The sequence below is a fragment of the Puntigrus tetrazona genome, chromosome 13, assembly GCF_018831695.1.
Source record: "Puntigrus tetrazona isolate hp1 chromosome 13, ASM1883169v1, whole genome shotgun sequence".
Lineage (NCBI taxonomy): Eukaryota > Metazoa > Chordata > Actinopteri > Cypriniformes > Cyprinidae > Puntigrus > Puntigrus tetrazona.
The window spans coordinates 7,157,826-7,170,882 of record NC_056711.1 but is presented as its reverse complement, the minus strand read 5'-3'; the positions used below and the strand labels follow the sequence as shown (position 1 = coordinate 7,170,882).

The following is a 13,057-nucleotide window of genomic DNA, read 5'->3' as shown; positions in this document are numbered from 1 at the left end:
TCCTTTTCCAACTGAGAACCATGGCCTCAGACTTGGAGACACAAAACAGGAAAACATCACCCGCAAAAATCAGAAACAAGATCCTGCGGTCCCTGTGACAAAGAGCAGCCCTGTCGGTGTCCAACACACACCAGAAACAAGTGACTTACTTCTGGCAATGGGAACCAAGCTCCTGCTCTGGGTTATACAGGGACCTGACAGCCCATAGTCCCAGTGCACCCACCACAGGACACCCTGAGGGACACAGTCAAATGCCTTCTCCAAATGCACAAAGCACATGTGAACTGGTTGAGCAAACTCCCATAAACCATCCAGTACCCAGAAGAGGGTATAGAGCTGGTCCAGTGTTCCACAACCAGGACAAAAGCCACATTGTTCCTCCTTCACCCGAGGTTCAACTTTTCGACAAATTTTCCTCTGCAGTAACCTGGCATAGACTTTGGAGTGTGAGGCTGAGAATTGTGATCCTGGTCTGCCAGTCCAGAAGTACTGTCCCCAACCTCCACGCGATGTTGCAAAGGTGTGTCATCCAAGACAGCCCCAAAACATCCAGAAACTTGAGGTACTCAGGGTGGATCTCATCCACCCCCGGTGCCTTGCCATCTGGGAGCTTTTTAACTACCTTGGCAACATCAGCCGAGTCCACCTCTGAGTCCCCGGCCTCTTTAGTGGAAGATGCATTGGTGGGATTGAGGAGATTCTCAAAGTATTCCTTCCACCACCTGACAATGTTCCCAGTTGAAGTCAGCAGATTATCACCCCCACTGTATACAGCGTTGGCAGTAAACACTTGTCCCTTACTAGTATCTATTTATATATGTATTATTATCATTATTAATTATTTTTTGCAATAATAACACATTATTCTATTTTTAATAATAATACTATTAATGTTATTCAAGACATGTGAAATATGATTGTAAATTTAATTGTATATAACCAATAATGAAAATATGTACAAAGTCCATCCAACATGATGCACATGTTCCAATGAAGCCTTTTTAGAGGCATTTCTAGGAATGTCAAGTATGACCTTCTGTGGATAAACCCCAATCACCCCAAACTCAACAGAAGCTTGTACAACACAAACTGGATGTGGCAAAACATGATTAGATGCCACAGTTGTTTTGTTGGGGATGAGAAGCATGGAGGGGACAGGCGCTGCTGAAACCTTGCCGTGTGCAAAAGCAAACTGCCATCTCAAACAGATCCTTAAAGAGATTAGGAGGAGGGAAATGTTCGGAGAAAAAGCTCTCCTCCATCTGTGCCTGAAATCAGAGTTTCCCCTCCTGTCTGCTTTATACGACTGCCACCATGTGCTCGCACTCACCAAGAATGATGTTAGCAGCGCTGACACATGGGAGTGAACGATTAACAAAAAATATACTTGACACTTGACAAAAACATGCATGCTATACATACATACACATATATGCTGTTCTTCTTTTACCCATCTATGGTTATATTAAAATAAATAAACTATTAAATATGAATATATGTGTGGCATCAAACAGCCACAAATGGCTTGGTGCATCAGTGCAGTACAAATGCTATGAGTGAAGTAAATCATCTTCAGTGTGCAAGGTTTCTTGGAAATGAATGGCCGACTACTAGCATGTTTCTAATGAGGATTCATGCAGACATAAACTGGAAGTGGCAATAAAGAGGGAAAGATACAATAAAAGTGAGATAGTAAGTGCTTCACTAAATCCCTCTTTGGTTCTATCTGAAAGGCTCAAATCTGGATTCAGGATCAGGAGATACCACAAACTATCCAGGAATTAGAGAGGAGAAACAACTGCTTATTTACCTGTAGAACTGCACCTCCCAAATATTCATTATAATCTCATTATATACTGTCATACTAACTCCACCAGCTTCACAATAATTAGGGAACCTTCATCAGAGACTATAATTAGTGGGAGTGCTCTCAATTATCTTGTTACCAAGGCAACAAAGTTTACAAAGCTAAAACTGATTTAAATGGTTTTTAAAGCCTTTATTACAGGTTCATGCTTATATAATCTCTAAAAGATAGATTCAACTATGTATGCAATTAAGGGGCTTAAAAAATTGCCTGATGGACTTAAAGTGCTAGTTCACCAAAAAATAAAAATTCACATCTTTCCAAACCAGTATAACTTTCTTTCTTCAGCAGAAAACAAATTCTATGATTAAAAACACAGATGTTTCTCAAAATGTTTTTATGTATCAGATAAGAAGGAAACGTCATACAGGTTTGAACCACATGAGTGAGTATGACATGAGTGAGGATTAGTAAATGACTACATAATTTTCTTTTTTTTTGTGAACTATGCCAATAATTGTGAAAACTATTAAGTTTGCAAGGAAATGAATTTTCACGTTTTCATGCTCCAGGTCCAGCTTAGGCTGTCATGTTGGGTGACTGAACAGGTGTGTGTTTTAGACCTCAAGCAGAGAATGACTTATACAGGTCAAATAAAGAGAGGGAAAATAAGGGTGTTGTGTGCATGTGTTTGTCCAGTCAGAGGCCAGGAATAGCACTGCTGTAGGGTCAATATGACTCTGTCAGGTACAAACACAAACACAAAAAAACAGTAAATGTCTACAAAGAAGTACACAGATGAACACCACCATGAATGGTAACCAAGTATGACTATTTACACAAAGCTGCTTCCATTTAAAACCATAATGAGGTATGAAAAATTAAGGAATTTGAACCCGAACGGGGGAACTGTTCCCATGCTAAATGCACACAACAGTACATTCTATATGTATTAGTGTGTTCATTGTATGCATACTTAATGCTGTTACATTCAGTGAGCACTAGGTATGGATATTGATAACAGCTTTACAATACAATATACACAATATATTTAAGTCGCAATATATGACAAAAATCACAATATTGTTATTGGATCAGGCAAAATGAGTTCTAATGCAAAGATTACCTTTACAATTGCCTATACATGTGGTGGTTAAAAAAAACAGTAGCCTATTCAATTGTCTGCTCGTGCTTTGATACAATTTTTGTTAAAGCGAAACTCTACCCCAGAACTTATTTCCGAACAAAAAGTATTCTTGTCGCTTCATGACGTTACAGTTGAACGAATGATGGCAGATGGAGTATTCAGATAATGTCTTTTGCACTTTTCTAGACCTTTACAGTCAATGTATTAGTTTAATTATAAGTCTAATAGTTATCGCCCTATATATCTTAAATTGTGTTAGGAAGACGAACAAAGCTTTTATGAGTTTGGAACGACATGGGAGTAAGTGATTAATGACAAAACTTTCATTTTGGGGTGGCACACAATTATATTATATATTTAATTATATAAACAATTTTATTGTGCTACAAGCCATTACTATTGCAAAAGATTGCTCCTAACCAGCCCACGCATATGAAAGTATGCACAAGCACAAAAGACAGACATCAGAAAATCACGGCTCTCATTTCAAAAGCATGAATTCCAAACTAAATATTCAAACACATTAAAAAACGCACAAAATCCCAGGACTCCGTCTGCCCTCTGTTGTCCTCTAACTAAGCGGGCCATTTCAAAAGGACACATGTCCTCCATCTTCCACAGTCTGTTTTCTCTCTCTTGTCAAGGGCAGCCGGCCACGTGTCATATTTTACCCTGATCTTACTTTGATGGCCTGTCTCTTTTCTCCTTCAGACAACACACGCACACACTCAGTGAGAGATATCCATCCAGCCTTCCCCGTTCGCAGCCCACAGTGGGCTGCTCTCCATCTCTCCTCGTCTAATCTAACACAGATCAGTGGCTTAAACGCATTAGCGTACGAGGTGAGGTAAATCTCCTCCATTCACTAACTCTGAAAAATGACACTGCTGGATTAGCGGTGGCCACAATCAGAGCATTAAACACGCGTGCACGTTTACACCAAGACGCAGTCAATAAAGCACTCTTAATCACAGAGGTATTCAACAAGGAGGAGAGCGAGTATCCTTGAGAGATGTGGAGGGCCGCACATCTATCAAATCTCCACTGTGAGCGCTGGACCGCTCGTATAGGCGAGGAGGTGGGGCGGCAGTCAACTCCAGGAAATAAGAAAATGATTAAGAGTGATTTAATGTCACAGAATGTGGAGGAAACGCACATCTGTCCTACAGAGAATGATGTTATTACACCACCTTCCTTGCGCCTCTTCGCCTCTCTGCTGCCTTTCTCTCGGTTTCGCTGCTGTTTCGTCTCTAAGAGCGATGAAGCTTGTATATAAACTCAATGATTGGAAACCGGGAGAAAAGCCCCAGCGAAGAACTAACACACATTGAGGAGCACACGTCAAATCAATACAATTTGCGTCAGGTTGAATACTGCACTCGTAATGACATATGGCCACACAAACCATTACAACAAAATTAGATGGGGGACACTGGGATATCCTCTGGTACATCTGGATGCATGAAGACTGCTTATGAATTAACTACTGCATCGATTTCTGTTTGAAATAGTGTGTGGCCATAAGTACACCTTAAAGGGGTAGTTTAACAAATAATGAAACTTCTCGCATCCTTTACTCATGTCTCATACCTTTCCAAACTAGTATGACTTTTTTATTCCATGAAAACTGAGTTATTTAGAAGGCTGCCCTGGCTGAAATTGGACAGTCTCACTCATTATTTTACCTCGCAGAGTCTCAAATTTTCACAGAATTCACAATTAACCTGCCATGCCGAGATTTCTGTAACAATCATTCAGACCATAGGTGATAAAGCAAAAAATACAGTGGCATGATTTTGGTCAGTCGAGTAAAATCACAATATTAAATATAAACGATGATATATGTGTATTTATTATTACAATGTTCATTTCATTTCAGACTCATTCCAAACCCGTACAACATTATAAAATATAAGATATTAAAATACATGACAAATCTAAGATATTTTTGATATCCAAGTTATTGAAGACATCGAAGTCCAAGAGCTTTCTGACCCTACGTACACAGCAATGCAACAACCATGTTTAAGGCCCAGAAAATGTAGCAAGAACATCACTAAAATTGAACATGTGACATCAGTCGTTCAAACATTTGTGTTCACAAAGTATTCTCATAGCTGCATAAAACTATGGCTGAACCACTGATGTCACATATGGGTTTGGAACGACATGAGGGAGAGTAATTAATAACAGAATTTTCATTTTTGGGTGAAGTATGTTATGTTATAGTTTGTTTTTCATAAAAAGCTGTCATTTTAATATTTATGGCACTATCGAATGGACTACTTTTGTGCCTTATGATCTTTGTAGCCTGACAGCCATATTTATTATTCACTTTCATTCTATGTAAAACAACATCTGGATATTCTGCTAAATATATCTTGTTCCACAGAGATACAGAGTCACGCATGCCTAAAAGAGAGCCTCTCTGATTTTTCAATTCTACATAAACACGAGCACATAAAGACAAAAAGAAATATCTTACCTTGGCATTTCCCTCCATTGGTGGGGTCTCCATAGTAACCAGGTAGACAGATCTGACACTGCAGCCCAGTTGTGAGATTCTTGCACTGCTCGCACACACTCCCATTAACACACGTACTGTGGCCATTACATTGACATGCTGAAACATACAGCAAGTGTATTCATTTGATTAGACTGTTTTCACACACAACATCAGTGACCGGTGATTAGCGCATATGTGTGAGCATGTGTTTTTTTATGTTTACCTGGGCAAGTTATGTAGGCCCAGTTATAGCCCTTTTCTCTTGTACAGACACTGGTGTCCAATACCCTCTCTCTGTTCTGTCTGCTCAGGCTCCTCATTGGTCCACGGTATGATCCCTCAGTACACTGACCCTGACCTGTGTCTGTAGGGTCTCCGCACCAACCACAGTCAGGATGCTCCAGGCACTGACCGCATGTACGTTGCCCTGAGCAGTTCTGAGCTGAAGAGACAGAAGACTCAATTATAGACAAAGTAGTTCAAGATAAATGAGTATTTGCCAACATCTTTAGCCTCATGTACCTCCACAACCACATCAGTAACATTTAGTATTGTTGTTGTTTACTAAAATAAAACTATTAAATATTAATACATATTGAACCAAAAATTGGTATTTGATAATTACAAATGAAATAAATAAATGGTAATACTAAAATATTACCAACAGTAATGAAAAAACATAAATCTTATAAAGTTTTTAAAGTATCATGTGACAAGTGTTGAATTAATTACAGAAAATTGAAAATGCATCTTTTCCATCAAAGGAATAAATAGAAAACAGTTTTTATGTAATATTACACAATATACTTTTATACTGAAAAAGAAACTTTCAAAAACAAAAAATCGTAATCATTCCAAACTTTTGTACCAGTGGCCACCATTATATAATTATAATAGTAATAATATTACTAATGATAAACATGGCAGAGTACATTATTGTACATTAGTATTAAAATTACTTAATCCAAAATTAAATTTGAAAATATAAAAGCTACTATTAAAGCTACACTATTTTACTTTTATTATTATTTTATTATTTAAAAATAATTAGACAGTCCATCTTCCAAACTATGCCTTTATTTTACCAATGCACACAAACACTTTTTAAACCTATAATAATTAAAAATATATTTTCAAGCAGTCGGGACAGTTTTCTTGGGAAATGACAGATATTCAGCACAATCAAAATAATGTTTTTCATTAAGAAGCATGCAATTGTATTTTATAAAAGTTACATAATGCATGTATAATAAATACTATAACAGTAAATAAATAACACTGAAATTACTTGGTAACCTTCTAAACAAGCAATAAAATCAGGCCATCTTAGTGGTTATGTATGTAAGATCAGATATATTGCATACTTGCCGCGAACAATGATAAAACAGCTTTGCCTTTGCTTACCTACAAACCCCACCTCTGAGTAGAGGCAGCCCACACACATGGGCCTATTTACAAGGGTCTGTCTTCTTCAGTGCAAACAACCAGCTTTAATGCTTACCACTGAAGCGAGGATGAAATATGGCATTTAAAGTGATGTTTTTATAGTCAAGCAAACAATTATTTGTTTGGCCCAACAGAAAAGACCACCACAGGAGCTGTCTCATTGATCTCCAGCAGGTAAATATAAAAAGTCCAGTGACAGTCACTGGAGCTGACAGAAAAAGAGAGGGAGAGCGAGAGAGAGAGACATAAAACGAGAAAAATAAAGTCCTAGAGACCCCAAACACCATAATATTTCATCTGAATAACCCAAGACGATAAAAAAATAAGAGAATGCAAATGTATTTTCACAGCCTGTCAGTGAAACTCACAAGACTGCCAGATCTTTACTTGAGACATTCACAAAGGGAAAAAAAAAACAAAAAAGCAAAGTGTTAGCACCGCCTAGAAGTTGCTGCAACTCTTAGTTTATATTCAGAATTATTCTATATCAGTTTTGTTGCAAGCATTGAAATGTACTCCAACTCCATGCTAGTATTTGACCTTTTCATTTCAAAATAAATCGAGTTTTGTGCCATTACACTATGAATGTGTATTCATACAATGTGCCTGACATTCAGAGTGCTGGACATTTGATACACATGGGAGAGGGTCGTATGATTTACATTTTCTCTGCCAGCAGGGGGTTTCTATAACAAACTTTTCTGAGCCCCTCAGTAATGACCTCCTTTCATTTTTAGACATTTGTGTGTGTGGGAGCAGAAAATGTATGCAGGCAATAGGAACAGAAAAAGCGTCCATCAATGTACCCCTCAACCAGACCCCGTCTAATGGGTCCTCAGACAGCGCGAGGGTCAAAAAGTGTCTCAGGGTTAATGGCGAGGGCAGATTCTAGAAGATGTGGAGAGTGTCATTAAAAACAGGGCAGAAAGGCACCCTGAGAGAACGCCGCCACAGTCAGTTTGATACTCCGAAGTGAAAATAAGACTCTTTGAAGTGCCACAGTGTTTGACCTACCTTATATTATTCAAAGTTTTATCATCTACAAGGAGTCTTTCTGGCCATTATCACAACTGCGGGTTTAAAATATTGCTCGTGCACGTAAATAAATTTCATATAAAACAAATATTTAATATTAAAAAATATCAAGAATACAATTAAAATGGTAACACTTTACAATAGGCTGTCATGTATTAACTAACATGAACAAAAAATGAGCAATACATCTTGTATCTATTCATATTTGTTGTGAGTGAATGAAAATAATGTACCTTATTGTATTGTTAGAATTTAAATATAATCGTAATAAGAATCAGAAGGATTCTTATTAAATGATTCGTATTAAATGAATAATACATCACATGGAAAAAAAATACATTTGAAAAGTTTTCTGACATACTCTGTAGAAGTTCTGGGCATATTTGCATGTTCTTGTGCGTTCTTGATCTAGATTTCCTCAGTGCACAGATGTCCTAGGTGAACTCTCTACCCAGAAGCTCCTCACTCCTGCTGCATTATTCACGCCTAGTACAATGATTCATTTTGCTATGCCATGTATTCAGCGCAGTCATAGAGGTGTTTCATAATTACAAACACAATTCTCATCTCTTCCTCTCTCACTTTCTCTCGCTCCCTCCTTCCCCTTTATGTGTTTTAGCAAAAGATAGGAGGATTATCTTTAGCCAAGGACACCTACACATTCATTACATATGCAAATCTATACAACATTCTCAATGTTGTTGTTTTTTTCTAAAAAGTACCACTTGCCTTTACTTAATAAGCACGACGATTGGTCTTTTACACAGATTCAGTATGAGGTCTCAGAAAAGGTCATTAAAAATTCCAAATGAATCTAGAAATAAGTAAATTATAACATAGAAAGTTGCTAGTGGCACCATTGTGAAATCTCCTGTAGTTATGAGGACTGATTTGCCTGTTTTTCATCATTTATGTTTTTCATAACTATGTGAGGATATTTTTAACGCCACAGATTATCATACATCAGTGTAACTCTTGGTTTCCTTCCTTCGAATTAACTTTTAACACAAGTATTGATGTATGCATTTAACACGTGAAAACTCTACGTCTACAATTAGCATAACATCTGTGTCATGGAAATGTCCACCGGGGACATGGACACCTGTCAAATAGATTGCAGTTAGGATTAACAAGCATAAAGCGGAAAAGTAATGATTTTAAAAGAGTGTTATTGCTGGTCTGTTACTTTCTGACAGAGGAAATCACAGACACAGCTACAGAGATATTGAGGGAGGAAAATCCCCCTCAATAAGTGAAATAATGGGTTTTACATAGACTGCTGATCGCAAGTGTTTAGGTTTATGATCATAAAATGGCCACACAAAACAAATGTCCTCATCTTCCGTGCGTGTTTGTGTGTTTTTCACATATCACACATTAAATTGGTTGAAAGTGGCAATAAAGACATTTGTAATTTTAAAAAAAGGAAGAATCACAGCAAAAATGTTTTATCAGCTTAACTACTTTTAAACACTGACATATGTTTCTTGAGCCCCAATTCAGCATATTACATTGAGGAGGATCATGTGACGCTGAAGACTAAACTGTAATAATATTTCACAATATTACCGCTTCTACTGTATTTTATTCAAATAAATGAGACTGACCCTACACATTATGAAAACGGCGTACGTAATTTCAAATATTTTTGAAACTTTTCTGATGTGGAAACTCTTATCCACAGTGACTTCCAAAAAAACTGAACAGAATTAGAAGATAATTTTGAACAGAAAGGACGTGGAGGAAAGTTATGACAAAAGTATGCTCACCACACAGCTTTACTTTCTGCCTGAAGAACGTTCACACATTTGTCTGTGTCTTTAAAGACTGAATAATAACAAAGACTTTAAAACGTTTTTTGAAAACAAAAAACAAAAAGACTTCAAACTCATTCGTACCATAACAGTATAACACAATGGACGCGGCCGACATGCAACATGCTGGTGCATTGTACAATACGGTATTTCTATTATCTCAACTTCAGAATTCAAAAGGCTATATTTGCTGAGCATATTGAGCCAGCGAAGAAGTTCATTTCCATTTTGATTAGGTGCATATTATCATGCTGTCACACTGTTTCTTTATCTCTGTCTGAAGCTTTGTTTAAATATGAAAACTGTACTTTCTCTAATTAAATTATCCTCCATCACAACAGCTACATCTGCAGGGCCTTTCGAACCAAAGAATCAGGCAGCAAAATATTTGCTTTGCCCATGAACCGACTCCTTGGAGGAGGAAAAGATATCCTCTAGCAATTCACTTCCATCAGAGAGCTGACCTTAATGATGTTTATTGTCTGACAGATCGCCTCTATGAAATACAACCATCAACATCCAAGTTAACAATGCACTGGAGGCCTTTAGTCTCTGCAGTGCAGATAAAATCAATGACCAGCACATCCACAGAGAAAGAACAGTAATATCTGTGTAACTCTATAATGGAGAAATGGAAGAGGAGGTCGTGGTCTCAGGGTCTCAAGGCCATGAAAGGCCTTTCAGCTTCCTGAAACACTACAGACAGGCAATTTCAGCTGTCAGATTTTCGTAGTAGTATTTTTTTCTGAAGAAATATGTTGGTTATTAAGCATTATGCCTCTCAGTTGGACTGCATATCTATTTTTCATTCTCGTCCCCGTTGCAGCTGCTCATTTATGCCGCATTACGATGCCAGCTCCAGTGCCTCTTAATGCAGAAGGAAAGAATGATTTTACGTGTCTACAAACTTGCTGATGACTATACAAGGTAGGTCCGAGTCAGCTACTCCTAAGGCTTTCCTGAGACGATTAACATCAGTCATTGCAGATACTTTGGCATGATTCTGTGTTGTTTTGGACCACAAGATATCGCTCTTGTGTATAGGGATATTTCTGCAAATCTACTTAGAAGGAACTAAAGGAGCTGTTGAATCATAAAGTGACTGAGCAGAGATCTGAACAGCCATGACCTGACTCAAACGTCGCGCCCATGGACCGCCCACAGTTTCCACACATAAAAATGGCAAGGCTGAAGTCACCTGTTCAAATGTAATAGGTTGACTTTACACAGCTTCAGAATATGTATATGTGTGTGTGTGTGTGTGTGGGTGTGTGTGTGTATACGGTATACGCTCCATATTTGCCAAATTAGTGAGACCAAATGTTTTAAAATGTATTCAGATTTAATTTTGTAGTGACACCAAATTTTGTGGCATTGTAATAAATCCCACGAATACTGACAGCGCATGTTCACCACTGACATAAGGTGGCACTAATAAACACACTTGCATTTCTGTTTGTATTTTCAGAACTGTCAAATGTAAAAATGTCAAAATTCTTGTTTATTTCCTACATTTAATTTCAGTTCATAGGTTGCTGTTTTTTTCCACAATCTTCACAAACACCTTCTAAACTACTAATCATTCAAAACCATTCATCCAATTTTTACCAAATTTTGCAAACAGCAACTCTCTACACTTTGACATATGAAAGCATTGCAAAGATAAATTAATTAATCTGTCTGGCATTGCACATTAATAAACTGACCTATACCTACAAAAACTGAATTTTCTATATTGCATGCCAAGCTGTATCTAAATCTAGATATTTCAAGATGTATTATAAGAACGTGGAAGCGTTTGGGAACGACAGCAACTCGAAGCCACGAAGTGGTAGGCCACATAAACTGACAGAGCGGGGTCAGCGGAGCGGCAAAATGTCATTGATTGGCAAAAATGACCAGGGATGATCCATAATTTAAAATGAGATTTACAGTTAACAAGAGGCAGAGTATATGATTACATTTTTCATTTTTGGGTGAAATATCCTTTTGTAAGTCATTTTTTTTTGTCTGTGTTGACTTAAATTATTTCAGAAAACCCAACCACTAAATGGCACTAAACACAAAACAAAGTGTTTAGTCACTTTACATGACAATCAGATCTCTTGCTGTCTAAGTGGGTGGTTCTTTGTCAGAAAACCTGCAATGAGGACCAGACTCCATGCCACAAGTCAAAAGTCTGAATTAGATGAAAGGTCTGAGACTAAGATCAGAAAGACTTTTTTCTCTTTGTTCAGGGTCTCTGTCTCATGTGCAAGGCCGGACAGATGTCGATAATTTATAGATTTTCCAGTGGAGGCCAGTCAGAGTATGACAGCAGTTTATAGTGAGTTTGATACCTGCCTGTGCAGCAGGTCTGAGTGTTCACAGCATCTGCTCTCTCAGAACTCAATCTCCCTTAGGCTCACAACAGAAGGGAAAAATGAGAAGGCAGAAAGTAAACGAGTTAGATGCTGTGTGTTTACCAGAATAGTGTGTACTCATAACTCCAGCTTCTAGTCTGACATGTACTGTATCTTAATGTGCGAGTGTCCTTGATGGTATGAGCATGCACTCACCGCCACAGTCCCCGGTTTGCCACTCCAGGCACTGGCCGTAGGGGAAGGAGATGACGTATGCATTGGAATCCACACAGCGCTTGGTACTGCTGCACCACATGCACTCCATGGCCTGGCTGGTGCAGTTGGCACAGCTGGTTCGCAGGGCGCAGGGAATCTTACATGGACGCACACTAAGGTTTGGGCTCACTGAAGGAGGAAAATGCAAAGTTAGTATTGCAATGACCTTTAAGCGAATTACATCATTTAAAATACATTCAAACACTGTCAAACTATACAAAAAATCCTGAATAACAATTAAATTTCATGTCCTGATAATTATGTACAACATGTATACAAGCCAAATGATCAATGTTGTGAATTTCACATTAATTGGTAACTGAGAATCAGCAATCTTAAAGGAACACTCATTTTTTGGAAATAGACTCTCCAACTCCCACAGAATTAATAAGTTGAGTTTTAAAGTTTTAGAATCTATACAGCCAATCTCTGGGTCTGGGGGTAGCACTTTTAGTGTAGCTTAGCATAGATCATTGAATTCAATATTTTTATATTTGTACCATGGCTGCAGCAGGTGCAGTGATATCATGCAGCGTCTAAAAACAGCCAGTCCCTCTTGCTTGCACAGGGAGTGTGTCTTGAAAGCTGGGGACTATCACTGCGCCTGCTGTGGCCATGGTACGACAGCAAACCTCCTTGATTATTACGCCAGAATGGGAGTATAATCATATCAGCCAAGAAAAT

At 38.0% G+C, this 13,057-nt stretch overlaps 1 protein-coding gene across 1 annotated transcript in view; it reads right to left on the bottom strand.

The window, feature by feature from the left end:
- Positions 1-13,057, bottom strand: part of atrnl1a (attractin-like 1a) — a 184,631-nt gene that overhangs the window by 122,426 nt on the left and 49,148 nt on the right. The window contains exons 18-20 of the mRNA XM_043255880.1: positions 12,314-12,502; positions 5,684-5,902; positions 5,440-5,577 (exon numbers count right to left, since the gene is read on the bottom strand). Of these exons, the coding sequence (XP_043111815.1) occupies positions 5,440-5,577; positions 5,684-5,902; positions 12,314-12,502 (546 nt within the window). The remainder of the gene's footprint in view (positions 1-5,439; positions 5,578-5,683; positions 5,903-12,313; positions 12,503-13,057) is intronic.